At 44.4% G+C, this 24997-nt stretch overlaps 1 protein-coding gene and 1 long non-coding RNA gene across 5 annotated transcripts in view; one reads left to right on the top strand and one right to left on the bottom strand.

The window, feature by feature from the left end:
* The window catches only part of WNK4 (WNK lysine deficient protein kinase 4), a 57304-nt gene extending 33945 nt beyond the window's left edge, over nt 1–23359 (bottom strand). For 3 of the 4 annotated variants that reach the window (XM_078377753.1, XM_073004072.2, XM_073004073.2), the window contains exons 1-2: nt 22730–23358; nt 6919–7091 (exon numbers count right to left, since the gene is read on the bottom strand). In XM_078377753.1, coding sequence (XP_078233879.1) covers nt 6919–7091; nt 22730–23302 — 746 coding nt within the window. In that variant the 5' untranslated portion in view covers nt 23303–23358. Of the gene's footprint in view, nt 1–6918; nt 7092–22729 lie in introns of all 4 variants that reach the window. The other variant, XM_078377752.1, reaches the window with a different exon arrangement.
* LOC110080261 (uncharacterized) lies at nt 12264–17422 on the top strand. Its single transcript, XR_012088561.2, has 3 exons — nt 12264–12411; nt 13920–14138; nt 17225–17422. It is a non-coding gene; the product is annotated as an uncharacterized LOC110080261 (long non-coding RNA).
* Nucleotides 23360–24997: the final 1638 nt, after the last annotated feature.

The raw sequence follows: 24997 nt of genomic DNA, 5'->3' as shown, positions 1-24997 counted from the left end.
TATTAAGTTTCTATTATGTGCAATAATATCTGGGATATGTCTACGCTGGTTTGCGATGTAATATATTTTAACATTTGGTAATCCAAGCCCTCCTTCTTTTTGTGAAATATACCACATTTTATTATTGATGCTTGTTTGTTTGTTTCCATTACAATAGTTATTTATCAGCTTCTGCCAATTTTTCAAATACTGCACGTTTCTCCAATCTTTGTTGGGAGCATCCAAAATACAAAATTAAGTTTAGGAATAATCTTCCTTGCTCGCTTCATTTGTATAGTTCCAAATGATCTCCTATCCCAGATACACGTGGGAATGCCAGATCAGCAAAAACTGCTTCTTCTACAATGGCTTGCTTTTCACACTTAAGATATGAACTTGGCTCCTTTAATACCCCAGTGATTTTAAGAGGTTAGTTAGCTGACTTGCATGATGTTTTGATATTTATGAGAAGTATTATTACCCTCATTTGCAAACAAAGGTAGAAGAACCTTATTGCTCTTAATCCCTGAGCACATACACATTTCTCTGCCCAACAAAAGGCAATACAAATGTCCAAAATATTACTTGAGCAATCACAGATGCCAGCAAAGGACAGGAAGTTGCAAAGAAACAATTGTTCTAAGAATTCTGAACAGCATCAAATTTTGAAATAACAAAATAACCTCACTCCCAAAGAAGACTGGAAATCAGAAGGTGTTCCCGCAGAGTAAAAGAGAGAGAGGAAACAAAAGAGATGGGAGAAAAGTCCATGAACAGCTTGAGCTCTCCTATACATTTGTCAAGGGCATATTTACCCCCAAACAAGTAAACAAACATAGTAGATTTCTAAGTCCCATTTTGGAAATAGTATTTTGAAAATATTCAACCTGAGGGATTATTGGCTTCCCAGAATACCCATTTCTAAATAATACAGGGAATGAAGGTGAAACTTACATTACTCTACAACAGCATTAGGTTCAAACTTCAGCCTTTCCAGGTGATAGTACCCTACCTCTTCCTCTCTTGCTATCCAGTGAGATGGAGAAGAGAAGACAAAGAATGAGTAGGCCAAGAAAGTCCCTGAACCTTTCCCATATTCAGAAAAACAGCTGTTCCTTCTGGAATTGTAGTTTCATGCAAAGGTTTTCTTTTTGGGGTGGGCTGAGTATGGCAGCGACAGCTGGTGGGCACCTGTACTCTACCAACTTCTATCTCCTCCAGCCTATATTGCAACAATTGCAAGGGAGGTCCAGAGAATTTTATGTTGTGCTCTCACTCTCAGATAAGAAATCTGATATAACTAAAGCAGTGGCAAAGTTTTTTGTGGCTGCAACGAAGTGTCGCTGTTCTCTCCTTGCACCGATTAAAGCAATGCTGGATGTTTAGTAATGCTGTGTATTGACCACCTTATACTTTATATGCCACACTATGTAGGATGATGAGACTGGAGGCAGTACAAAATTTACTGAATTGATTTACTGATCTCCTCAGTCCTGTGGAACTATGGAGATTCTATAAAATTTAGTAACATTGCAATAGGTTGTATATTTCTTATTTTCGTGTTATACTAATATTTGAATGCATCTGCTGGTTGGTGACCATAATAAAGATCAATCAGTCTACCAACTGCTGAACTTTCTGTTTAATGCAAGGAGTTCAACCTGGCTAAAGGAATGGCTGGCCTTGAGAACTTTATTAAGAACATTGCTGTATTTTCATGATATGTTGGACTTCCATGCATATTGTGAGCAAAAATTAAATTGATTTGGATTGAATCCAAAACCAAGGATACTGGTTGCACAGGAGAGCCTCAGCAAAAAAGGGGTACAATATATTTACTAAGGCCAAAAAATTCACAATTAGCTCATCATTGGATAACCACATTTATTTATTTACCTATTGGTAGGACTCACAAGGCAGTCCTATATTTGAGATCTGATGGCCAAGTGTTTGTATATATACAAACACTTGGCCATCAGATCTCAAATATAGGACTGCCTTGTGAGTCCTACCAATAGGTAAATAAATAAATGTGGTTATCCAAGTTCTTTATACATTTTGCAGAACATGAGATATTCCACAACCATGACAGGTACACCACTGGAACAGAAATACCAAATATAGCAAATATAGCAAGGAACAGATAAAGCAGGACTGAATCATAGGCAGAGGTAGAGCTGATATAGGGATGGAGAAGCATATTTTTCCCATATCATATATTCTGTTTTCATCAACTGAGGAGCTTCAAACCAACCTCAGATTTAATGTAAATGAAGTTCAATGGGACAAACAAACAAACAAACAAAAAGCATCCCTACTTCACTGACTACTTCCTCCATGCTGCCATGGCTGAGATAGTATATGGTGTAATTCAGCACCGTACCATACACACTCACATATAAATTCCACCCAAGACCAATTGGTAGGGTTAATGACATGGGGCTCTTTGGCCTCCAGTTGCATGTACTTAGAGGTCACAAGGGAGAACTGTGCTGAAGAGAAATGATGGGGGAAAGGCAGTTCACATGCAAACAGGACCAGTAACAGAGAAAGGTCTACTGTCCAGAATTCATCATGCACTCTTAATATTTCTCAGTCTTTAATGTTAAGAAGGTACACCACCTTGAAACTAAACTCACAAACACGCAATAGAAGCACCGGTTCCAATCCTACACCTGGAGATGTCAGGAGAAAGCACCCCAAACAGTTAAGGAAGAGAAGAGGGATACTGCAATAGAAAATACTACAGCCACAGGCGGTTTCTATGTCTTTGCTCCATCCACCCTTCCAAAAGAGGGGAAAAGTAACTTTTTTAAGAGTACATTCCTCAAATACTCCAATTAGGATGGGGTACACTAGTGTCCAGAACAGGGTTTTCTGGGGTATTCTGAAAAATTATGTAGTTTAAAAAAAACAGCATTTCCCTCTCACCTTTTTAATCTATTAATACCATATCATGTGGGAACTGCATTGCTCTCTTTTCCAAATCCAAACTCCCAATGTGGGCAGCAGTATGACCCCCACACAGAAGAGGTACTCTAATGGCAACTCTGACAGAAGAAAAGACAAGCCTACTCATTATGACAGCAGTCTTTCCTCCTCTGCCCTGATACAGAAAGAGAGACTAAAACACAAATAGTGGCTGGGCACCCATATGGCCCCTTCTTCTTCTTCCTCCTCCCTCCATTTATCCCAAACATCTACTCGCCACATAAGCCCAGTGGTCTGCATTCCAGCAATGATGGGGGAAAAAAATCAATGTTTTTTTTTTAAAAAAATCTATTTAAATCACAATTTAATTTTTTTTAAAAGGATTTTTATTTGAATAATGAAAAAAACAGAATAGGGGAGGAAACAGAACTCTGAAGGACCCCCAGGCCAATGTGCAGGGAGTGAAATAAGAGTCAAGAAGGTAAAATTATTCCATAAATGTTGGACCCAACCCAAGCACATGAGTTTGGATGCACTAACTTTCTGCACTACAGCTCCCAGTAGCCTCCAGTTGGCACAGTAGCCCGAGGGCTTCTGCAAATTATAGTCAGATTACAAAACAGGTCTTTCAAAGTCTCAGCACCCTCTTTAGGACAGATCATAAAGGAAGCCCATCCCATTAACAGCAGATGTGGGTTGGACATTAACCACCCACTTCACTTTCAAAACCAACTTCCTTGCACTCCATATTTTTGCCCCTGTCAAAAGGAGGCATGAGCTTTGCTGAGAAATGATGGGATTACTGTACAGACAGGCACATAGTGCCAGGTTTCATTTTGCATTTAGCAGGCTGCCTCCTACATCTGCAGGAAAAGCTGCCATGATGGTCCAGTCTAACAACAGCTAAAATCCTGTTGCTTAGCACAGTAAATTGAACTACAGTAGGTCCATTAAGTAAATGGGGATTTGATGAATCAGCTCCTCTGTAAATCTGATTGATTTAAATAGATCTACTTTAGTTGTGAAGGAAGTCAAACTAGAGTAGGTACATTTGAATCAATGGAATGTATGGAGGAGTTAACTCACTAAATCCTCATTTATTCAACTAGCTTACTCTGGTGCAATGTACTGTGCGAAGCAACAGGATTTTGGTCATTGTATTCTAGAACAAGAAATACTGTACATCTAGTGAAAACAGCACCTTTCAGATCAAGTAACAGATGGTAGTCTTTCTTGCCTGGAAATTCATATGGGAGAGAAATTGGCACCAAAGGAGAGCTCTATGACTTTTCTTTCTTAATAATACAACGATGGGCAATAAACACTTTTTTCTTTTTTTTAAGAAGTGTGCTTAAAAATGTAACACATAGCTCCGCTTTCACTGCTACTCATAGCTTTCGCTTGCATGACAGAAGGAAGTAAATGGAGTAGAGTAGGAGCACAATATCCACAGGATCAGTAGCCACATTTTGACGTATCCACTGCCTGAAAATATTAAGTAACCCACCTCCAGAAATACAGTGGTGCCCCGCATACCGACGTTAATCCGTTCCAGGATTAACATCGCTATCCGGATTCGTCGCTATGCGGGGGGGGAACCCATGGAAATGCATTCAACTCCGTTTAATGGGTTCCTATGGGGGAAAACTCACCGGTAAACGAAGATTCCCCCATCCGGCCGCCATTTTCGCTGCCCGGTAAGCGAGGGCAGGGCGCGAAAACGCTGCAGGCGGCCATTTTGCTGATCTGGTGGCCATTTTGGAACCGCCGATCAGCTGTTTTCTAAACATCGCAATGCAAAGATCGGTAAGCGAAACGCTTACTGATCATCACAATGTGATATTTAGCCTATCTAAATATTGCAATGCGATTGCATTAGCAATCGCAAAAAATGCGTTGCTATGCGGATTCGTCGTTAAACGAGGCGCTCATTATGCGACGCACTACTGTATGCATATCCAAAGTGTACTGCCAGAATTGAGCACTAGAGGAAAGCAGAAATTATGAGTAGAGGGCCATGGCCCTGGTAGGACCGGGCCGTGGAGACAGATCTACCAACCCCCCTGCATGCAATCCCCCCACCCCTGTGCATGTGCCCCCCTGCCCCCCGCAAGCAAGTGCCCAATGTATGCACACAAATGCCCCCGTCCCCCTGGAGCACGCCCCACCTACCCACAAGCACATCCCTGCCCCCCTGCATGTGCCCGAGCACACTCCCACAAGCACACCACCTGCTGCCCTGCCCCCCGCATATGTTTGGGGAAAGGTAGGGGGCCACTGCTATATATAGTAAGCCCTCCTTAATCCATGGCATCAGTATCTGCTGGTTCACTTATCCACAGTCTTAAAATATTAAGAACATCAAAAGAAAAATCCTAGGAATATATATATTTGTAACTATGAGGTTACCAGAGTTGGCCACTAGAGGGGGACAAAGTCCATTCTATGTACACCAAGGGTCTCCAACCCCCGGTCCATGGCCCAGTACTAGGCCGTGGCCTTGGCAGGACCAGACCATGGATACAGATCTCTCGTCCCCCCCATGCACACCCCATGCACACCTGGCCCACCCAACTGCATGCATGGGTGCCCCGCTCCTCCATGCATGGATGTCCTGCCTATCCCTGCACCCGTCTGCCCACACACGCATGCACATGAGCGTGCCCTGCCCATCTGCACAGGAGCGTGTCCTCCCATGGACCCTGCCCCCCAACTGGTCTGTGGTTTGGAAAAGGTTGGGTGTTGGGAAATTGTATGCTTTTACAATGTATATAGCAGACATTGTTTTGGGCACAGATCAGTTTCCAGTAAGGATTATCATTAACCTGCTTTGGTATCTAAGATAATTTCCTGTCTCTGGGTAAATTGTATTAACTTCATGTGTATTTAAAGGTGTTATATGTCTATGTTTACCCTGCTCTGTATTCAGGAATGTTTACCCTGATTATGTATTTAGGATTTATCTGTCTGTTTACCTCTGTTTACCATGCCTGTGTATTCAGGATATTAACCGCCTCTGTTTAGAATAGTTTTTGATTAACTTGTTCAAAGGAAGATCCCGATAATAAAGGGGGGGGGGGGCGAGGCGACGGTCTGAGAGAGCTCTCACTGAACAGCATGCTACAGAGCACGCTGTTTAGTCCATCCGGATCCCGCCCTGAAACACACACCCGAGCGCTCGTCTCCTTTCTCCTTGCTGGTCAAGAGGGGAGGGAGGCTTCATCTGCAGATCCCAAGACAGGCTTCATCTGCAGATCCCTACAATAAGTTTCATCTGCAGATCCCAACAGTTGGGGACCACTGATACAGCATTCACTAGGGCAGCGGTCCCCAACCATTTTGAGGCAGTGGACCGGCTGAGCCTCTGAGGAGGGTGGGACACCCCCCCCCCCGCTCGCACAGGTGCTCGTGCTCTTTCGGGCACATGCGTGAAGTGGGGGAGTGTGGGTGTGCATGCCAGCGTCATCATGAGCGCTCCCCCACCCCTTTGTGCACGTGCAGAAGCACCTGCACCCCCACCCGTGCGCCCTTCCACCCCTTCATGGGGGTGTGCGGGCATGAAGGGGTGGGGGAGTGCTCCCGCCAGCGCTGGCAAGCACAGATGTGCACAAAGCAGCTATGGGGAGGGGAGTGCATGTGGGGGGGGGGGTGGAGGTCTGTCTCCATGGCCTGGTCTGGCTCAGGCTACAGACCCGCACAGGGCCACAGACCAGGGGCTGATGACCTCTCCACTAGAGAAATATATTTCCCTGATGTCATTACTAGAATGGTTCATTAGAGGGAGCCAGGGACCATGCAATGTATGGTGTTAACTATTAAAATAGAGTTTGCTATAACAATCTTTTTCAGTACTGAGGGGGCTTGAAACCGACCCCCTGCAGATACCACAGTCCTATTATAATCTCCCCTCTTCAAAGGAGACAATAGCCATTAACATCCCACATCCCTGCCACCCCAGTCATCACCACAGCCTCCCCGCCACTGCAACCCACTTAGTTTGGTGCTCACGTTTTGAGGGTGCCTGAGGTCATAAGTTCCGTGACGAGCACAATGCAGACCTGTCCTTTGACAGAAGACTTCCATGAGTCATAGAAACGGACAATGTTAGGGTGTTGAAGGCCCTTCAGCATCTCCACCTCCTCGCTGAAGCGCTGCCGCTCCATCTTGGACAGCTTCCGCGTCTGAGGAGGAGGAGGAAGAATGGAAAAAAGAAGTATGAGGAGTCATGTAGCCATCTTTGTAGCCACAGGTACGTAGATTTGACACGGAATTGAGCTTTTGGAATTTGAACATACATTTCCACATTTTAAAAACATCACCTTTAATTATGAAATAGGATACATTTGTTTGTTTGTTTTTAAAAAAGATAATGTTAATTTTTAAACTGTATACCCTGTTTTTCTCACATTAAAAATTGCTTACATCTACTGCCATGCACTAATTAAGAATACTGAAAAGCACTGGTCTTAAATGAACTGGGCTCCATGTATCAGTCAGATAGCTATATGATCATTGATTTGTTCTTCAGAAGGGACTCCATTCTCACTTCTATTGACAACTGAGCATGTATGTCCTGATGCAGCTTAATAAAAAGAAACCACCACCGTCCCCATACTTTTGGGCAGTTAGGCAGGAGACAAAATGTGCCCAACTGTAACTATTACAGCCATTCTGTCTAGGGCTCATGGATTTACGTAAAACCACACAACATACCAGGAGATTTTCCATGCCCAGCAGTGCTGCCAGTTCTCTCGTCACCAGTTCACAAGCAGTTTTTTTCTCATAGACTGCACTGCTACTGCCATAGTTCACACAGCAAGACAGGCGACAACACTGATGTTCTCCTCATTGCTCTAACTGGGAAGGTGTGCCCAAGCACATGCGCCCACGGGCTGCCCTTCCCAAACATTCTTCCCCTGTTCTTGGTTTTTTTGCATACCAGCATCATGCAAAGAGAACACAGAGACAAACACCACTGTAGGTCTGGTTAGGTGAGAAGAGGCACCCAGGCTTCTATAAAGGTCAAATATTCTCCTCCTTTAGTGTTGCTTACCTGGAGTTTTATCTCCCCCTCTGGAGACTTGAGAAACCACAGCTATTCCCTGAGACTTCAGCCACCATCAAGTTATTTAGCAACCCTACCTACTAGCGGGGCTTTCCACTTGTGCCCTGAAACATATGTTTGATATGGGAAATTTTTAGCTTGTCCACTTAGCAATGGGTCCCTTCTATTAGGGTCATTTGCCTCTGCCTTAGAGTAATGCTTTTATTCCAGGGACTTATAATTTTCCATGACAGTACACCAGCTGTCATACTAGGAGTAGGTCATTGTTACTGTATCCCTGAGCACCTCATCTATCAACTTCTCTGATTCTCCTGGCTTTTCCAGTTCAGCTATTTTAGCTTTAAATGGATAAACACATTTGCTAAGAACCAGCAGCATATGTCATGAGGCACACGCTCATGACTTCCATCCTTCATGTGAACCGTCATCCATGTGATACTCTGTGCAATATAGAGAATAACACCCATCACCCTGCTGTGTTTCTGTTTTCACAAGTATTCTGAGTTTAGCGGACTCATTTGCTTGGAAAAATAGGCTAAGATCAAAAAGGGTTGACCGCTGAGCTTGTACAAGCTTGTACTTGCTTAACTTACCTAACTGCTCAACTGTTTACCTTGATGCTTTCTCACTTGGGACTCCCCTGATTAAGTGGACTCGTGGCTCCCACAAAAGCTTGCATTTTTTCACTCCCAGCTAGTTTGCCCATGCATAGGGCACTTAATCACACAAATGCTTAACTAGCCAGTCTGCTTCACTGGGTTGCACTGGTATTTCATCATGAGACTGAGAGATTTTTTTCCCTCAGCTAAGAAAATTCTCACCACCACTACCTTGGTCACCTACAGCTGGCTTCCCTCTCCCAAACTTGCTTTATTTTTACACTCCTCACTAACATCTCCTAAGCACCGCTCCAGTCAACATGATTAGGAGGGTCTCGTGTACAAATAAAAATAAAAACACAAAGGTATGCGAATGAACTTCTGGGCTGCACCAGACGCCAGTGTGGCAATTTAAAGGGGATTCAGGCCAGTTGAGTGGGCAGTGGGTGGTAATTAAGGAGAGGATGTGGGCAGTTTGAGCCCCTCTGGGAATGCAAAGATGTGACCCACTTTATGCCTGCCTCAGTTATGTGCTTTTCTAAACTTATACTCTATGTTTTATAGTGAACATAAAAATCAGCTTTTAAATTGAACTGTTGACAAATTGAAGACCATTTTTATAAAATGCCTGGAGACTATGCATTCCTATTTACATCAGATAATTTAAATCAGAATAAGTTAATGGATGGCTTTTCTAAATCTGGTTCAGCACTGACCACAAAGCTAACACTGCCTTCCCACCTGGGAAAAGCCAGGCTTAGCAATATCCCTCCCATGGGCCACACCAACCATTCCCTCCCATTCATAAAGAATAAATTGAACAAAACTGGGCTAAGGAAAGTAAGAAAGAAGAACTACGCCTGATTCCCACTTGGAAGATACTTAAGTGTGGGCACAGGGAACTGCCAGAAAGGACCACACCATTTCAGAGTGGAGATGGAGGACTACATTTTGGAAAAGTGTGCCAGTGTTTTAAAAGCTCTTAAAAATAAGAAATAATAGTAATAATAATAAAAACAGAGTGGGAAGCAAAGGCCTAGATTAGAGCTTTTCACCCCAGTGTGCTGACTGCGTGTTTGTGAGGACTGATTTTACATGGAACAACTTCACCCCCCACTTCTACTGAAAGTGGTACCACCCATTCTTCCCCCTCAGCATTTGATTGCCTCATTCTGTTGCCCGACATTGGGGTGGCTGGATGATGGGGGTTGTTTTCATTTTATTTTGTAGAAATCTTAAGGCAGGAATGCTGCTTACTTGGATCCAGAATGTTACAAGAAACTGTGCTGGGCTGGTGAAATCCGGCATGGCCTAGTTTCAACCAGTCTTGGTTCCATGTCACTGGTGGTCCCTGAGGGGAATGCTGTTCATTTCGGGAATAAAACCCCAGAAAGGATGGGCTGTCCTGCAGATCCAACAATTGCAGGTTATTTTCTTGATTTTCAGCCTGCTTATGTGTGCACACATACACAAACCAGCTGCAGTTAATCCAGCTCTCTATGGTGGGCCAGGGAGGAGCAAGAAGGAGATTTGAGCCCGGTTGCCTTATTCCAAATTTGATTCCATAAAGGTCAGTCACCAGGAAGGATGAATGCAACTTTTCACAGTTAGAGAAAGCAAAACAGCATCATTAAAACATCCTTCCTAAGTCCCTCCAATACCAATACAAACATACACACTGCCAGTACGGAGCTCCCCTAAGCTCTGCTGACCAACACAGGGAAAAATTATGGAAAATCAGGATACCTGGCTTTCTCTTAGAAGCTGAGGGAAACAATTTTTTGGAGTGGCAGGGTGAGGAAATCAGCAATGCTGTGTTCATGTCGCAGTTTTAGAACGTGTGACATCAAGAATTCTGCCATGTAAAAGACATAGGTTGTGATACAGATCATCACAAAGTTACTTTTTTGGATTATGGTTCCCCCCAAGTGCCTCCATCAGTCATACTAATTTTTGCCTAGCCAGCCTCTGCCACTCTCCTTGCTTATGCAACATGCTCTGTAAGTACTGCTTCATGTGAGGTGTCTATTCTCTGTCTAAAAGAAGTACTGTGGGCTGAGTGGGAGAAAAGGCAGTCAAGACAAGCTGCAGCTATTAATGAAGGGGAATGGCAAGGATCCAGCTCTCTCTCGCACTCCCTCTCTTGCCAAGCCAGAATTGGACCCCAGATGGGCAGGTGCCAAAACCACTGCCGCCATCAGGTTCACTACTATATCCAGTCACTGCTTAGAGGAGCTGGCTGTGAAAAAGACACTCCTGTGTGTATGTGTAAGAGAGAGAGAGAGATGAAATCACAGAAACAAACCCAAGAGCCCACGCCTGCCCTCCTTCACATCCCAAGTGAGTTCAGCTGGAAGAAAAATGAGCAGGAAAAACAGACTAAACATGTTAAAAAGTGGCAGTTTTGCCAGGCAGCCGGCGTCTACAATGGCCCAGTGCCCACCTCCTAGGCCACACGGCCTCCATGTGTCTGTGGGAACCGCCTCACCTCCCTATTGGCCAGGCTTTTTGTGGTGGGGCCGGAGGTGGATCATATTTTTACACTTTGCAATGTTTATAAAGTTTTGCTACAGATGCAGCTGTGTGCTGTCAGCCACAGTGAAAGCTTCATTGTACAGAGCTTAGAAGAGCCAAGAAGAAGAAACAGGGCCAGAAGAGCTGCATAAATTGACATTCATACCAAAAAATAAGAAAAATTAAAATAAATAAATTCCCTGCAGGTTGCATGAGGTGGAGCAGAACTACGAGTAGAATAAGGGCAAACATGCAAGAAAAATGTTGCTGAACCATTCATGGTTCCCTTGAACCACAGGGATTTATTGCCCTAAGGGAATAAATTTGTATTTTTTAAAAGAAATTAATCGCTACCCCAAAGACAGACAGACTTGCCAGACTATTTGATTAGTTTCTGATCTCTTTAAACGATAATACGTCAGTGTTTCCTAGAGTCATTCATATCCTTTGGAACTGTGGTCCACAAGGCTAGACAGTCCTGTTTCTGTGACGCTTGTTTCCTGGCAGGAAAGTGTGTAGCACGTCCCCCCTCCCCAATTTCTTCCCCTACAATGGATCCCAGAGCTTGGAAAAATTTAGTCTTTGGACTATAGCCTCCAGGGCTTGCTCATGCCATAATTTAAATGATATTTTTTTCTCATTTTCTGCCAACAAGGCAGGACTCTTTAGAGTGAAACTACAACAGCTGCCCTATACCCACCTCAGGAGACGAGCATTACTACTTTTTCTCATTTTTGCATAGCTTGTAGGAAGATCTTCTGCAACAGTCTGGAACACTACGGTATTCATTGCACCTTGCTGTCCTACATCAAAGGACTTATTTTTATCTTCTAAAGCAGCAGAAACAAGGCAGAAATGACCTGATAAGAATCATTAGAGAAGTCAAAGGCTTGTATTGCACACTACTGCCATTTTGTTGGTTCTCATAAAGCTACTGCCAACCTCTGAAGTTTGGATCTGCGTCTTATCTAACTCACATATCAGTAGAGCTACCTATATAGGGTTGTTTGGGCTCTTTTAACATTGAACTGAAAGTGACTACAGTGAGACCATGATACAGTGTTATTTGAACTAGGTTCAGTTCTGCATCTTCAGGATCCACATGGAATTTTAGATAGTCCACTGTTTACCTAATTTCTCCCATATGTCTTCCACTCAAACTATTTTTCTTGCAGCCCAGAATGACAGAAAACACACTAAGGGTATTTGGTGTCTCCTACTCTTGCCAGTAAAAAGACATCCCGCAGCTTTTCTACCTTTTCTTCCTCAACAAGTAAGACAGACAGCGGTAAAACAAAGACAGAAGTTTGTGGGAACACACAGGTATGCTTTCCATGAAACATAATGTGCCTAACAGCCCTGAGAATGAGGCACTTTGACTGCATAATGGAAGTTTTATCCTGGAAGCACCTTCACTCTCCTGTAGACCTAGGAACCAAAGCATGTCCCTACAGTCCCTAAAACACAACCCATAATTTAGCCAGGGCATTGGGTTCAAACAACAGCTGCTTGGAGAAACGACACTTGGCTGACACGGTTCCAAGGCCTTCTTCGGAGCTTGGGTAATGTGATATATACCAAGCTCCTTGAAGAAGGGAGGGAGAAAGAAGAATCAGGCTTAAACAAGATGAAGAAAGGCTCTCTTCCCTGAATGACTCCCTCAACACATACATACACATCACACAGTGACCCACCCCGAACGGATTTTAGCAAGCCTAGATAGAGTTGCAATAAGAAGGCCCAGAAAAACACTTAAAGCAGGATAAGTAGGATTAACTGGGCTTTATTCAGGGGTTATATTTTAGGCCCAATACATCACGGCTTCAGCCCAAGATCTCATGAATCCAAAGATTTGGCTGTAAATTTTATGAAGAAATAATAGACATGAAAATGCCTCTATAGAGGTGCAGAGTTGTAACCCTTTCCTACAAAGGTCTAGTTTGAGGAGGGGAAGATTTCAGGTTACATCATCCTACTTCTAAACAAGCATGAGGCCCAAAACTACTCATATTAGTGTCAATCCACTGTTTACACTAAGGGTTAGGAAACACTTGAGACTAAATCTTCTATAAGCTGCAGCCAGAATGGCCAGTGGCAAATCGAAAGGCCAGTGGCTATGCTAGCTGTGTGATATTGGAACTTGTTATATGAACAAGTAGATTTTCCAAGCTCCACATGCACTCTGTCAATGCCATCTGGGAGCGTCATCACTGAATTAACTGAAACTGAGGAAGAACTCTGCTCAGAATCTTGAGGTAAATAAAGAAGCTGCAGCCAGAACGATCTGGAACTTCAGCTCCAGGCTACACAGGTAACATTTTGGAAAACATTTCATTGTCTGCACACATTTTCCCCAATATCTTGGAAACAGAGAGCCATCCTTAGTAGCTCTTTCCATTTCCTGGGAGTTCCATGGGTATGTACTTATTTTGCACACAAAAAAACCTCACTTAGTACATATTTTGTGAGTGGGCTTAAGTTCATTGTGGGAATGGCATTATCGTATGTCTGTGGCATTACTTTAGTATTTCTTTGTTATTCATCCAAGCTTCTGAAATTCCAAGCCAATATATCCAAACTAAATTTAAAAAGCTATAATGCGAGAACAGTCTTCTAATGTGCCACCTCACCACGACAACTTTAGAACCAGGACCAAGAAAAAACTGACTGCCTAGAAGTTCCATATTGGGACCTAAGAATATTTCCTGTGCTTCTGTAAAGAGAGTGGCACCTAAAGTATTAATGCTTCATTTACAGATTTCAAATATTTGCTCACTTATGTTGACCCCGATCTCCAATTCTGGGCTTTGATTCTTTTCCTCTTTCTCTAGGGACCCCAAAAGTTGCACCCAGCTGACATTGGTTCCTCTGCTCTTCAATACCTGGAATAGTCATCTTCAGTAAATATTTGTTTGCTCCAGATTGTACTCACTTCCTGCATCCTCTCTCTTCACCCCAAAAAAGGCCATTGCTTCAAACTGACATCTGGGAACCAGAAATAGATCCAGGCAGAACTTCTTGGATGGGGAGGCTGGGTATCAACAGCTCAGGTTTGTGTTCTTCTAACCACAGATGTTTTAAAAGGCAACATAATGAAAAACTGCAGGAAAAAATAGGACAGGACAGACCTATTTTTTAAAAAAAGAGAGAACAAGTGACAGAAAACCCTGTGTCTGGGCAAGAGGCTTATTCTCAGCCGAAGTACTGCTTAAAAAAAAACTTTAGACAAACCAACAAATGATTCTTATTTTTAGTTTGCCTCCCAGAAAGCATCTGCATATTGAAATACATGGAAATGTAAGAGACGGGAACAGTGACCATAAGGTCTTTTTGTATGACTGTTTCTGAGCAGTGCCCAGCTCCTTGGGGTACCCTGAGAATCTCGCACTAAACAGTTGTTAACTTCCTTTTTATTCCTTCATTCTCTCCCATTTTCTGAGATCCAACAGATTCACAGAAGCTTTATGACTATTTTCTTGGTCATAAAGACCAAGAAAATCAAAGATCCTCTAAAGCAGTATCACATTGGGTGCAAAGGGCTGCCACTGCACAGCAAAATCAGCTCCTAACACTACAATGCACTGCTTTACATTTGCATCAGCTTTTCTGGATACTAGCCTTTGTGTTCTTCTCTCCCACCGCTCTTTGACTCCGTGACAGATCATCTTGATTTGCATGCAGCAAGTTTATCGTAGCATGCCTGGTTGATGAAATTTTAGGCAGACTCTTGATCTTGAATGGTCAATAATGCCAATGGCATTTAAAACAAATGGCACTGGACTCCACAGATTGGCACAATGGTAGACAGCTTCTCCCAACCCCTTTGGGGCACTGCTTAAGGAATGAGAAGAAGAGGTGGTGGAACCTGGAAGATGGAATTGCGCCCTGGTGAGCGAGGGACGTGGTGGCGCTGCGGGCTAAACTGCAGAAGCCTGTGCTGCAGGGTCAGAAGACCAAGCAGTCGTAAGATCGAATCCACGCGACGGAGTGAGCACCCGTTGCTTGTCCCAGCTTCCGCCAATCTAGCGGTTCAAAAGCATGCAAATGCAAGTAGATAAATAGGGACCACCTCGGTGGGAAGGTAACAGCGTTCTGTGTCTAAGTCGCACTGGCCATGTGACCACGGAAGATTGTCTTTGGACAAAACGTTGGCTCTATGGCTTGGAAATGGGGATGAGCACCACCCCCTAGAGTCGAACACGACTGGACAAAAATTGTCAAGGGGAACCTTTACCTTTTTTTTGTCTTGTGAGCAAGTCAGTTCAATTTTCCAGCCATATAACTTTTCGGTTTCCCATATAACCTCAGAATATACAGCAGCCGTATTTTTGACCAAACCCACATGTCGTACATCAGAAGAAGAGAAAGGATTTCACGGTCATAAAGTGCTGTTGCCTTGGAGCAAGGCTTAGCTCCAGCACCTGTCTTCTTACAACACTGCCTGTCACTGAGCCCATGTACGAACACCTTTCCAGGGAGACAGTGTAGTTTACAGGGCTGCTCCTACCCTGAAGCAGACTAAAGTGGCAGTCTCTGACAGCAGATTGTTGGTGTCATGAAATGCAGCATTTCTTTAGTTATGAATTCTTAGATTTTTACTGCTGAGAAGGGAGAGAGGCCTTTTGCTTAAGTGTCAAAAGAACTTGGTTGGCTTTGAGAATACTACGCATTGTCCGGGGGTGGGTGGGTCATTTACTGTTCCATTCCACAAAGCAAAATGTCAGGCTAACCCTGTTTTCCTTCACTGCTTTGAAAGTCCCTTCATATCCAGAAGGCAAGGCTATCTACATGTAAAGAGGCAGAGAATAGAAGCCAGTCCCATTTCAGACAGCTTCTCAATCAAGGAGCTTCTCAGCATTCCTGCCTCTTTGTCCCCCAATACATGCAAACACTTACAAATAATATCTTCTTGGTCTATAACTCCCAGAACCCCATGGCTAGTGGCAGTTCAAAAAAGAAATATTTCCAGGGTTCAAATAAGGATAGGATGTAGAAGCGCAAGGAACAAGTGCTTCCCTATTCCAAACTGTATCTTTTGCTCAGAGCTTGTCTATCCTGGCCCTTTTGGAGCAGGCTGGTACAGTCTAAATAGAGTCACTTGAGGTGGAGGTGCCGTTTTGTGTGACCCTTGCATCCAAATGGCATACAGATTTCAAGCAACCCTATTTAGTCCAGTTCCTTCTGCTCCAGTTTCTGGTACTGTGAAGTGGCTTAATACAGGAGCTACTTCAGGATACCGGTGAATTAAACACTACCCCTGGTTCTCTTAAGATGGGCAGGGAAGTGAAATAATAATAATAACAACACAACAGGAATAGCAACAGGCTCTGGTAGACCATCACTGATTTGCTTAGGATATTACTTAGAATAACTGTTTAAAAATATTTTCACCTTGTGCAAAGTGTTGACCAAGGAACTGGCTGCAGTTGTGGTTTTGAGAATTAGGGAGGAAATTATCTAAGCGATGCAGCACATCAGCGATGGTCTGTCAGAGACAACTGTTACAGGTGTTGCTATTACTGTTGCTGTTGTTGTTATTTCACTTTTCCTGGCCCTCCACAGAGAAGGAGAGAAAGCATTCAACTTGCCGATAACCTGAAGTAGCTCGCTTATTAAGCCACTCCACAATATTGAAAAATGACAGCAGAAAGAACCTTGGTAGCTTTGACAGCTGCAAGGATAAATTTTGGTCTGTTCCCAGTGATAGCATGCATTAGAAGTAGACTAAAAGAGAGTCTACCTACCTACCTACCAAAAAAATAGAAGCCTCTGACAGGAGCTCAAAAAGTGTGGGTAAAGGTGCTTAGGAGATAGATTGGTTCACTGCAGCAACCAGGTTGTCTGATCACTGGGAAAAAGAGTGAACTAACCCATCCCTGCAGTGCACCAAACAGCTGGACAAATGCCTTTCTGATCCAGTCCTTAGATTTTCTCCCTTAGCTAGGAACACCATGGGAATCTATTCTGGTTGAAAAAAAGGTCTAGACCCTGCTGAGACCCTGAGACGTTTTGAGTGGGGCATTGGACAGTAATGACAGCCAACTTCAAGAAGTAGCAGAAATTTTGCTGCCATCTGACAGTGAATGAGCACAGTCTCAATCCCTGTGGCTAAAAATGCCAATTTTGCATTTTGCAGAAGGCAAGAACAAAAAGAAGAAGCCACACCTCTTGGCTACAAAAACAAAAAACTGTGGTACAGAGAGAGTATGTCTTCCTTACTTTTGAGCCTGGTATGAAAAAGCTACACTGGACAGAAAGCATGTAGGATGAAAAAGCACAGTGTGTGGACTACAGAACCCCAAACTTTCAAAATAAAATGTTCTCCCATTCTGGACATCACTGGCTCTTTTATTTGCTTATCCTCAATGAGTAAAATGAGATCACCCACTCTTTGGCTGCCTACACAGGACACGTAAGTCAATCCCTATGCACAATAATAAATGGATACAAATGTAATATACAAACGGCACATTCCAAAGCTAGCAGGGGAACATTTCAGTTTTTTTTGTTGTTAACCTGGAAGTCTTCAGTCTTCAACAAAAGACAGCACAGGATTGCTAAACTAGATAACTTTGATTCTATTCCTTCAAGACTCAATTAAGTGCAATGTTTTTAAAGCTTGGGCCATGATAAACCTGTTAGTCTAGAGCTACACAAGACTTATATGGCTGCATGCCATTCAGATCAACACAGTCTTCCCTCTAGGATTTGTCACAGTGAAGATAGAAGTTCTGCTTCTTGCCTCTCTCTCCCTCCTTCTTTCTCTCTCTCTCAATCCTGCTGCAAAACATAAACATCTATAAACATAACACTCACATAGTATTCTACAAATTCTTGTGCTATAATTGTGATCTAATTGATTGGATCCAGGCTCAGAGTAGACCCACTCAAATCCGTGAGACTTAGTTAGAACTGCTGGATATCTCACTGGCTTACATCTCTGGCTGCAGAGCCAGAGGTTGGGAGTTCAATTCCCCCCTGTGCCTTCCTGAGAGGGGCTGGACCTGATGATCTATAGCAGTGGTGTCGAACTGTGGCCCTCCAGATGTTCTTGGACTTCAACTCCCAGAAGCCTTCACCACCACCTCTGCTGGCCAGGATTTCTGGGAGTTGAAGGCCAAGAACATCTGGAGGGCCACAGTTCGACACCACTGATCTATAGGGTCCCTTCCAGCTCTGCAGTTCAAAGGTTGTTATTATTATTATTACTAAATATTTTAAAAATGCCTGAAGTATCTAAGGAAACTAAATGCTATTGATTCTATGGGTCTACTTCACATATGATTGCATATTAGCTAAACCTTATACTGTACTTCTAAGCTGGCGTAAAGCTGCCAGAACATATTGAAATGCTGTCAACTCTATGTATCCTTGGAACCAACATAATAAACTATATACAGTTATTGGTGTATTTTCCAAATGTTATCTTCTTGATAGACCTAGTGTATGAATGACACTACTGTAACTTTCAAATTTGATTTTTCATGATGACTTTAAAAAACAAAGGTTTGTCCAAAATGAAAGAAACATATCACATTCTCTTCAGATCTTCTAACATTGTTATTTATTTACACTAGAAAGTGGATATTACTTGTGACCTATTATTTATTTCCCACCTACTCACCATTGGCCCCTGGAAGAAAGGACTGTTCACAAATATTCTTCCTACTGCAGGGAATGATGTCAGGAAAAACAGATAGGCAAATAACTATGGATTGTTTCTGTGAAGGAATGGAAAAGCCAGTTTGGTAGTGACAAACTTGACACAGCACCAGGGGACAGGAGAGGCCGTATTCTTTCATAACACAAGGGCAGGGAAGTGTTCCCAAAAGGACAAAATGAGTGAACACAGAGCAGTGGAGTGGTTAAGAATCTTAGAAGAGAGAGAGAACATGGACAAAGTACCCAAAATGGCTAAGGAAGCAAAAGAGTAAGGAACCCGAGGGAAGAATGAGTGGAGAGAGATGTCTGAAAGAAAAAGGGAAAATCGAACCCAAAAAAGAAGGAATGTTTGTGTGTTTGGTGGGAGAGAGATACAGCTGAGAAGAAACTAAAGACCAAGTTGTGTTTGCAGAAACTGGGCAGCAAGAACCTGAAGTCTAGGACAATGTGTGCCAGGGAGGAAAGGAAGGGGAGAAGGGAAAAGAGGACTGAATTTGACATCCTGGTTTGTGTTCACCAGCCACGTCTCTAGTTGATTAAATATCTAAATTTAAACCACTCGACAAGAGCAGCACCTTTGTTTCAAATAATGTGTAGTTCTTGAAAAACCTGATGAATGAAAGAGACAATGGCTGTGATCTCATGCAACAATAAGCCAGAAATCTGTATAATCCTGGGTCACTGCGGATCAGGCAGGAGGTGGAGGCGTCCTGCTAGACTGTTCTCACTGATAGTGGAAGCAGGTAAAAAAAAAACTTGAGAACTTCCATCATTTACTTGTTTAGTGGAACATTTGAACTCAGCACTCTAACTTGTCTTTCTTCAGAAAAGTCAGAGAATAAGCTATGGTTTGCTCCTGGCTTATTTCTCTGGCTTTGCATGGAACAGACAAACCATAACTAAAGGGCTGAAAGGTCACAACAAAGGAACCATTGGTGGAAATTTGGTAGGGCTTTTCAGGCATGTCTGTTTGCAGTGGAAGAAAGGAGCAGCAGCAACATGCTATCGTGTCCACAAAAAGTCAGCATCCTGGCTTGTCACTGTGTTTGAAAGTACACAGTGTTTAGTCTGACCACTCTACTAAAATTCAAAGATAGGACTGTGCCACCTGTTCGAATTCCCTCTACAATACAGTCTCTATTCTTTTGCTCAGACAAGCTTTTCACAGCTTTTTCTTCATTTTTAAAACCAAGTCTTTCACCTTTACTAGGAACACAAGGAAAGCTGCAAGAAAAAGACAAAAAAGCTGTTACCACTCTTTTCACCTGTTCCAGCAACAAACATTCGTGTGCAAACAAAGGCATCTCCCTGAACACTCAGGGAGATGGGAATCTATCTACTCTAATGCACCTTAACAGCACATGACTCATTGCACTGTGCCAAGCAAGTCACATTGAACTCCACCAAATTTAATCCCTCTGACAAACAGAGCCTGTGGAAAAGCAGCTGCAGGCCAGTGTCTTTCTTCTTCCTCGCTTTCCTTTCATGTCACCCCCATGTGTTGTAGGGACTTCAACACAGTAGTTAAGTATGCATGGGTACCTGGCATCTCTTCAAAAGCCTGTCCATGGGCAAGGGCTGATGTACTTGTTAACACCATTACTGTACTTCATTTCATCATATAGGAACTATAGAATGGCAACAACCTTGACTCTCACAAAGAGAGCTCTGTTCCTGCCAGGTCTCAGACTTAGAACCTTTGTTGCACATTAGGACTCAGTCCTTAAAATATGCAACAAAGCAGGTATGCCCCTGTGCAGATGCCGAATCAATTCTTTGCACTCCAAGCAGCCAACCTTGTCCCTCTGTGCCTGGGATATGAGAACAAAGCTCTCACAGAGAGAGGGGGTGTGTGTCACAACTTCCAGTTGGTTATACATTTCCAGCTCAAGAATTAAACCCCCAAGGCAAATGCAAAGCTCAAATATGCAGAATAGTGCAAGTATTCAGGTGCCAACAGAGAGAAACATATTTAGGGCTCCCCTTGACTTGATACTGCTGCTTGCCATTATATCTGGAAGGAGAAGGCAAATATTGCTCTTTACCACTTTATTTAACATATTTAATAATTAAAGACAATGTGGGACAGTGTTTAGGATACTGGAGTGGGATCTGGGAGATCCAGATTTAGTTCCCCACTGAACCATAAAATTTACCAGGTGACCTTGGGGAAGTCACTCTTTTTCAGACTAATCTGAGGATAAACCGCAGACAAACAGAAACGTCTACTATTATGGACTCCTGGAGGAAGAGCAGAATACAAATGTAACTCAAAATAAGCCTATGGCCTTTTCAGGAGTCTGCTCTATGGTCACATTAGAGGAAGGCTGGTTACTTGTTTGTGCTGTCCTTTCCTTCTCCAGATCAAACCAAGCAAATATATTCATTGCAGTTTAGAAAAGTTAATTTTTTGGACTACAGCTCCCGGAATCCTATACCAGTCAAGTTTTCTGATATTTGTATTCACGAAGGCTTTCACGGCCAGGATCTAATTGTTGTGGTGGTTTTTGGGGGTTCTTTGGCTGTATTCTGAAGGTTGTTCTTCCTTCCTCCTGTTCTCTGAAGATGCCAGCCACAGAGACTGGTGAAACGTTAGGAAGAACAACCTTCAGAACACAGCCAAAGAGCCCAAAAAACCCACAACAACTCTCTGATATTTGCTGCTTTCTCCAAAAGTGTACTTTGGCCAAGAGCATGGAAAATTTACCTTTCTGAGCTCCACTGTGGCTATACACTCATTCAACTCCAGCAGCTCATCTGACTATTGTTTAAGCTGCAGGTAGACACGATCAGAATGTCTCAATTTTGTATCAAACAAACAATTCTGCCTTTCACAAGGATATCTTACAGACACATACACCTGTACCAATTCTGTGACAGCATTCCGAGGATCATCCTGGCAGATTAGCATTTTCTATTTGGAAAAAAATATTACATTTTGACCCATTATTGTTACAATTTCTGGAACACATGGAATTGAAATCACCTCTGGCTGTTCCCTTAAAAAACTAAACAAAACCCCAACTACAGTCCACTGCCTTCCCCCCCCCTTAAAAAAAAACTGAGAATAGAATGTTTTGTTCTCAAAGGAGCTGCCTTCTCTGCCTGGTCATGTGAGTAAGAGGAAAATATATAAATTGAAGAACCAGAAGTACTGAATTCAGAAGAAGTGACTGAGAAGGATTATAAATTTCAAAAAGGTCATGAACTGGTCCGTGTAGAATTGTATCAGAAAGACAAGAATAACATAAATGTAACTAACATGAATTAAAACTGGAATCTATGAAATGGATGTGACTTTTAAATATCTTCCACATTAGTCTTGCACAACCTGAGTTCACATCTGCAAAGTGCAAAAGGTCTCACAGTTTGCTCCTTCAACATTCAGTGCCAACCGCAATTTAAATTCCTGGGGAAAACAATGACTTCCCTAGAATTCCTATGGGGTTCCAACAGGGCTATGCTATACCTTTTTTTAGAGGCTGCTAAAACTTCTGGATTTTTAACGACAATTCCCAGAATCCAAGAGCCAGCACGCTAGTGCAGCAATCCTGAGAGTTGCAGTCCAAAAAAAGTAACATTTCTAGCTTCTGTCTTTTATGTACCTTGCTTCCTCACCAAAAAAACCACAAAAAAACCCACAAAAAAACCGTTAAGGAAGGCATAAATTTCCTTCCACTCTTTCTAACACGTGTACACCCGCCTTCTTACTCGGAGGTTCAACTCCCAGCGTTAAATCTTCATCCTGAATGGTGCCGGGGCTGAAGCTGTTCCGATGCCTTGACAACAGTGCCAGTGTGTGAAGAAGTCGTCCCTGCAAAAAGGGATGTTCACTCTCGATATGCTCAGAGACTCTCTCCGTAACTTACCGCGCGCCCCAAAAGGTTCTTTTCTGCTGCTTTGCAAATCATGCCAGCGCTCCGGCCACGGACCTGTTGGAAAGCAAAATCGGGCAGCGCCGGCGATGCCGGCTACTAACCTGCAGCTCGCACCAGGCGACCTCGACGGTCGTCTCGGTGTCCAGCCCCTTGTAGACGGTCTTGAAGGAGCCGCGGCCGATCTCGATGTCGAATTTGAGGTAGCGCCCGTCGGGGGACGTGGCCACGGCGCGGGTCTCGGCCTCTTCGTTCTCCTCTTGCTCGCGGTGGTCGCGCTCTTGGCGGCTCTCGGAGGGCGAGAGCAGCGGGTGAGGCGACGGCACCCGCTCGGGCGGGCTCTCGCTGCCTTCGGATCCTCTGGCCGGGGCAGCGCGGAGAGCGGGGACGGCCTCCGAGCCCGCGGACGGCACCGACGCCTTGGTCTCCGAAGCTAAGGGGGGGCCGGCCGGTGGGCTCGTCCGGGCACCCAGGTCGACCAAGCTCCGTCGGCTGATCTTGTAGGTCGACCCGCGGCGGCCCGACGGTCTGCGCGCCCGAAGAGCCGCAGCCTGGGCAGCCTCCTCGTCTAGGCTGCCGCAGCTCGCCAGATCCACGCCGGTCGTGGTCGCCGCCTCGGGCTGCGCCATGAGCGCCCCGACGCCGGGGCCCGGATCGGGCACTCGCAGCATGAGCATCGGGCCAGGCAACCAAATACCGTGTGTCCGAGACCGAGCGCGGTTAATGCTTTCTAAGCCCGTGGGGCTGGACAGCCGCTACGTGCGCTCTAGAGGGAGAGAAGGAGCAGGAGGCGGCGGCGGCGGCAACGGCACCGCCCCCTCCAGACACCCAGTCCCGCAGGCCGCTGCTCCGGCTGTCGCCGCTGGTCTCGCTCCTTCTGTAAGCGAGCAGGGCGAACCCGCCTTCCCGCGCCTTCCTTCCCCCTCCCAGTCCCAATGTAACCCCCCCCCCGCTGCACCTCCAGGAGCTGAGCCCGCCACCCCTCTCAGCCCCGACACGCACGCGCGCTTCTCCAAATTGCTCCTCTCGGTGGCCCTCTTTGCCTCTCCCGCCTTTTCTCTTCCCTCGCTTTCCATAGGCAGAAAAGTTGTGGCTTCAGCTGTGGGAAGCGTGTGTGTCTCTCTGTGTGTGTTTGTGTATGCGCGCGCGAATTTGGGGGTCAGGTGTTGGGACATTATGTGGCGCTGCCTGCGTCGGTGTCCCTTTCTGGGGGGAGAGAGGACGAAAGTTCTGGCTATCCTTGTAAAAAGCAGGAAGCTTTCTGAGGAATTAAAAAAAAGGTTTTAAATCCCCCAATGCGTGTTATATGGCGTGAGTGACGCCAATTGAGGCAAACGGTGTGTGTGTTAACGATCGTCACCGCGATAACAGCCGTCTAGTTTTACAGCCTGACGGAGACTGTAAAGCCTGCAGGGGTGACGGAGGTCTCGGCTGTACAGTATTCTGTACCGCACTTGGCGCGCTCTGGGGAGGCCTCTTGAAAATTAAATATCTCCAAGTGGTGTGGTTTATTGTTGTGGTTTGTTTGAATTTCGTCTCTCAGTCTTAACGAGTCTGCTCTTCCTCACCTTCCTTTAGTTTTACAGTCGTCCAGTGAGGCTGATTAAGGGTGAAGCGGTCAGGTAAGGAGAGTCAATGAGGCGTTCTAATGAACTTAATTGACTGGGTCGGTGCTGCACACCCCCCATCCAAAAACCAACGTGCAGTGCCAGGTCCTCGTTTAGTCATTTCCGACTCTTCGTGACCCCATGGACCAGAGCACGCCAGGCCCTCCTGTCTTCCATTGCCTCCCAGAGTTGTGTCAAATTCATGTTGGTAGCTTCGATGACACTGTCCAGCTATCTCATCCTCTGTCGTCCCCTTCTCCTCTGGCCTTCACACTTTCCCAACATCAGGGTCTTTTCCAGGGAGTCTTCTCTTCTCATGAGATGGCCAAAGCATTGGAGCCTCAGCTTCAGGATCTGTCCTTCCAGTGAGCACTCAGGGTTGATTTCCTTGAAAATTGATAGGGGACTGCAATCCAAATCGATAGTTACAGTATTCGTACTGACTGGCTGGATGTAAATTGCTGCTGATTGACAAGGTGTCAGGGCCCATCTCAGTTGTGCAGTGGTGTATGTGATGAAGCATGTGATCAAGGTGCACCCCAGCATGTTGCCAGGCAAAGTTACAGATACCTTATGTGGACACCAGTAGGATTCTGGCCATTGTATTCTTGATATGGAGAGCCAGTGTGGTGTAATGGAAAGAGTGTTGAATTGGGACTTGGTAGACTTGGGTTCAGATTCCTTATCAACCATGGATACTCACCAGTGTGTGGCGGTGATTCCACCAGCATCTCACATACCTTGAAAACATTATTATTATTACCA

The sequence above is a fragment of the Pogona vitticeps genome, chromosome 6 (assembly GCF_051106095.1).
Source record: "Pogona vitticeps strain Pit_001003342236 chromosome 6, PviZW2.1, whole genome shotgun sequence".
Lineage (NCBI taxonomy): Eukaryota > Metazoa > Chordata > Lepidosauria > Squamata > Agamidae > Pogona > Pogona vitticeps.
The sequence above is the reverse complement of the archived record's forward strand: the minus strand, read 5'-3'. Positions and strand labels throughout refer to the sequence as shown.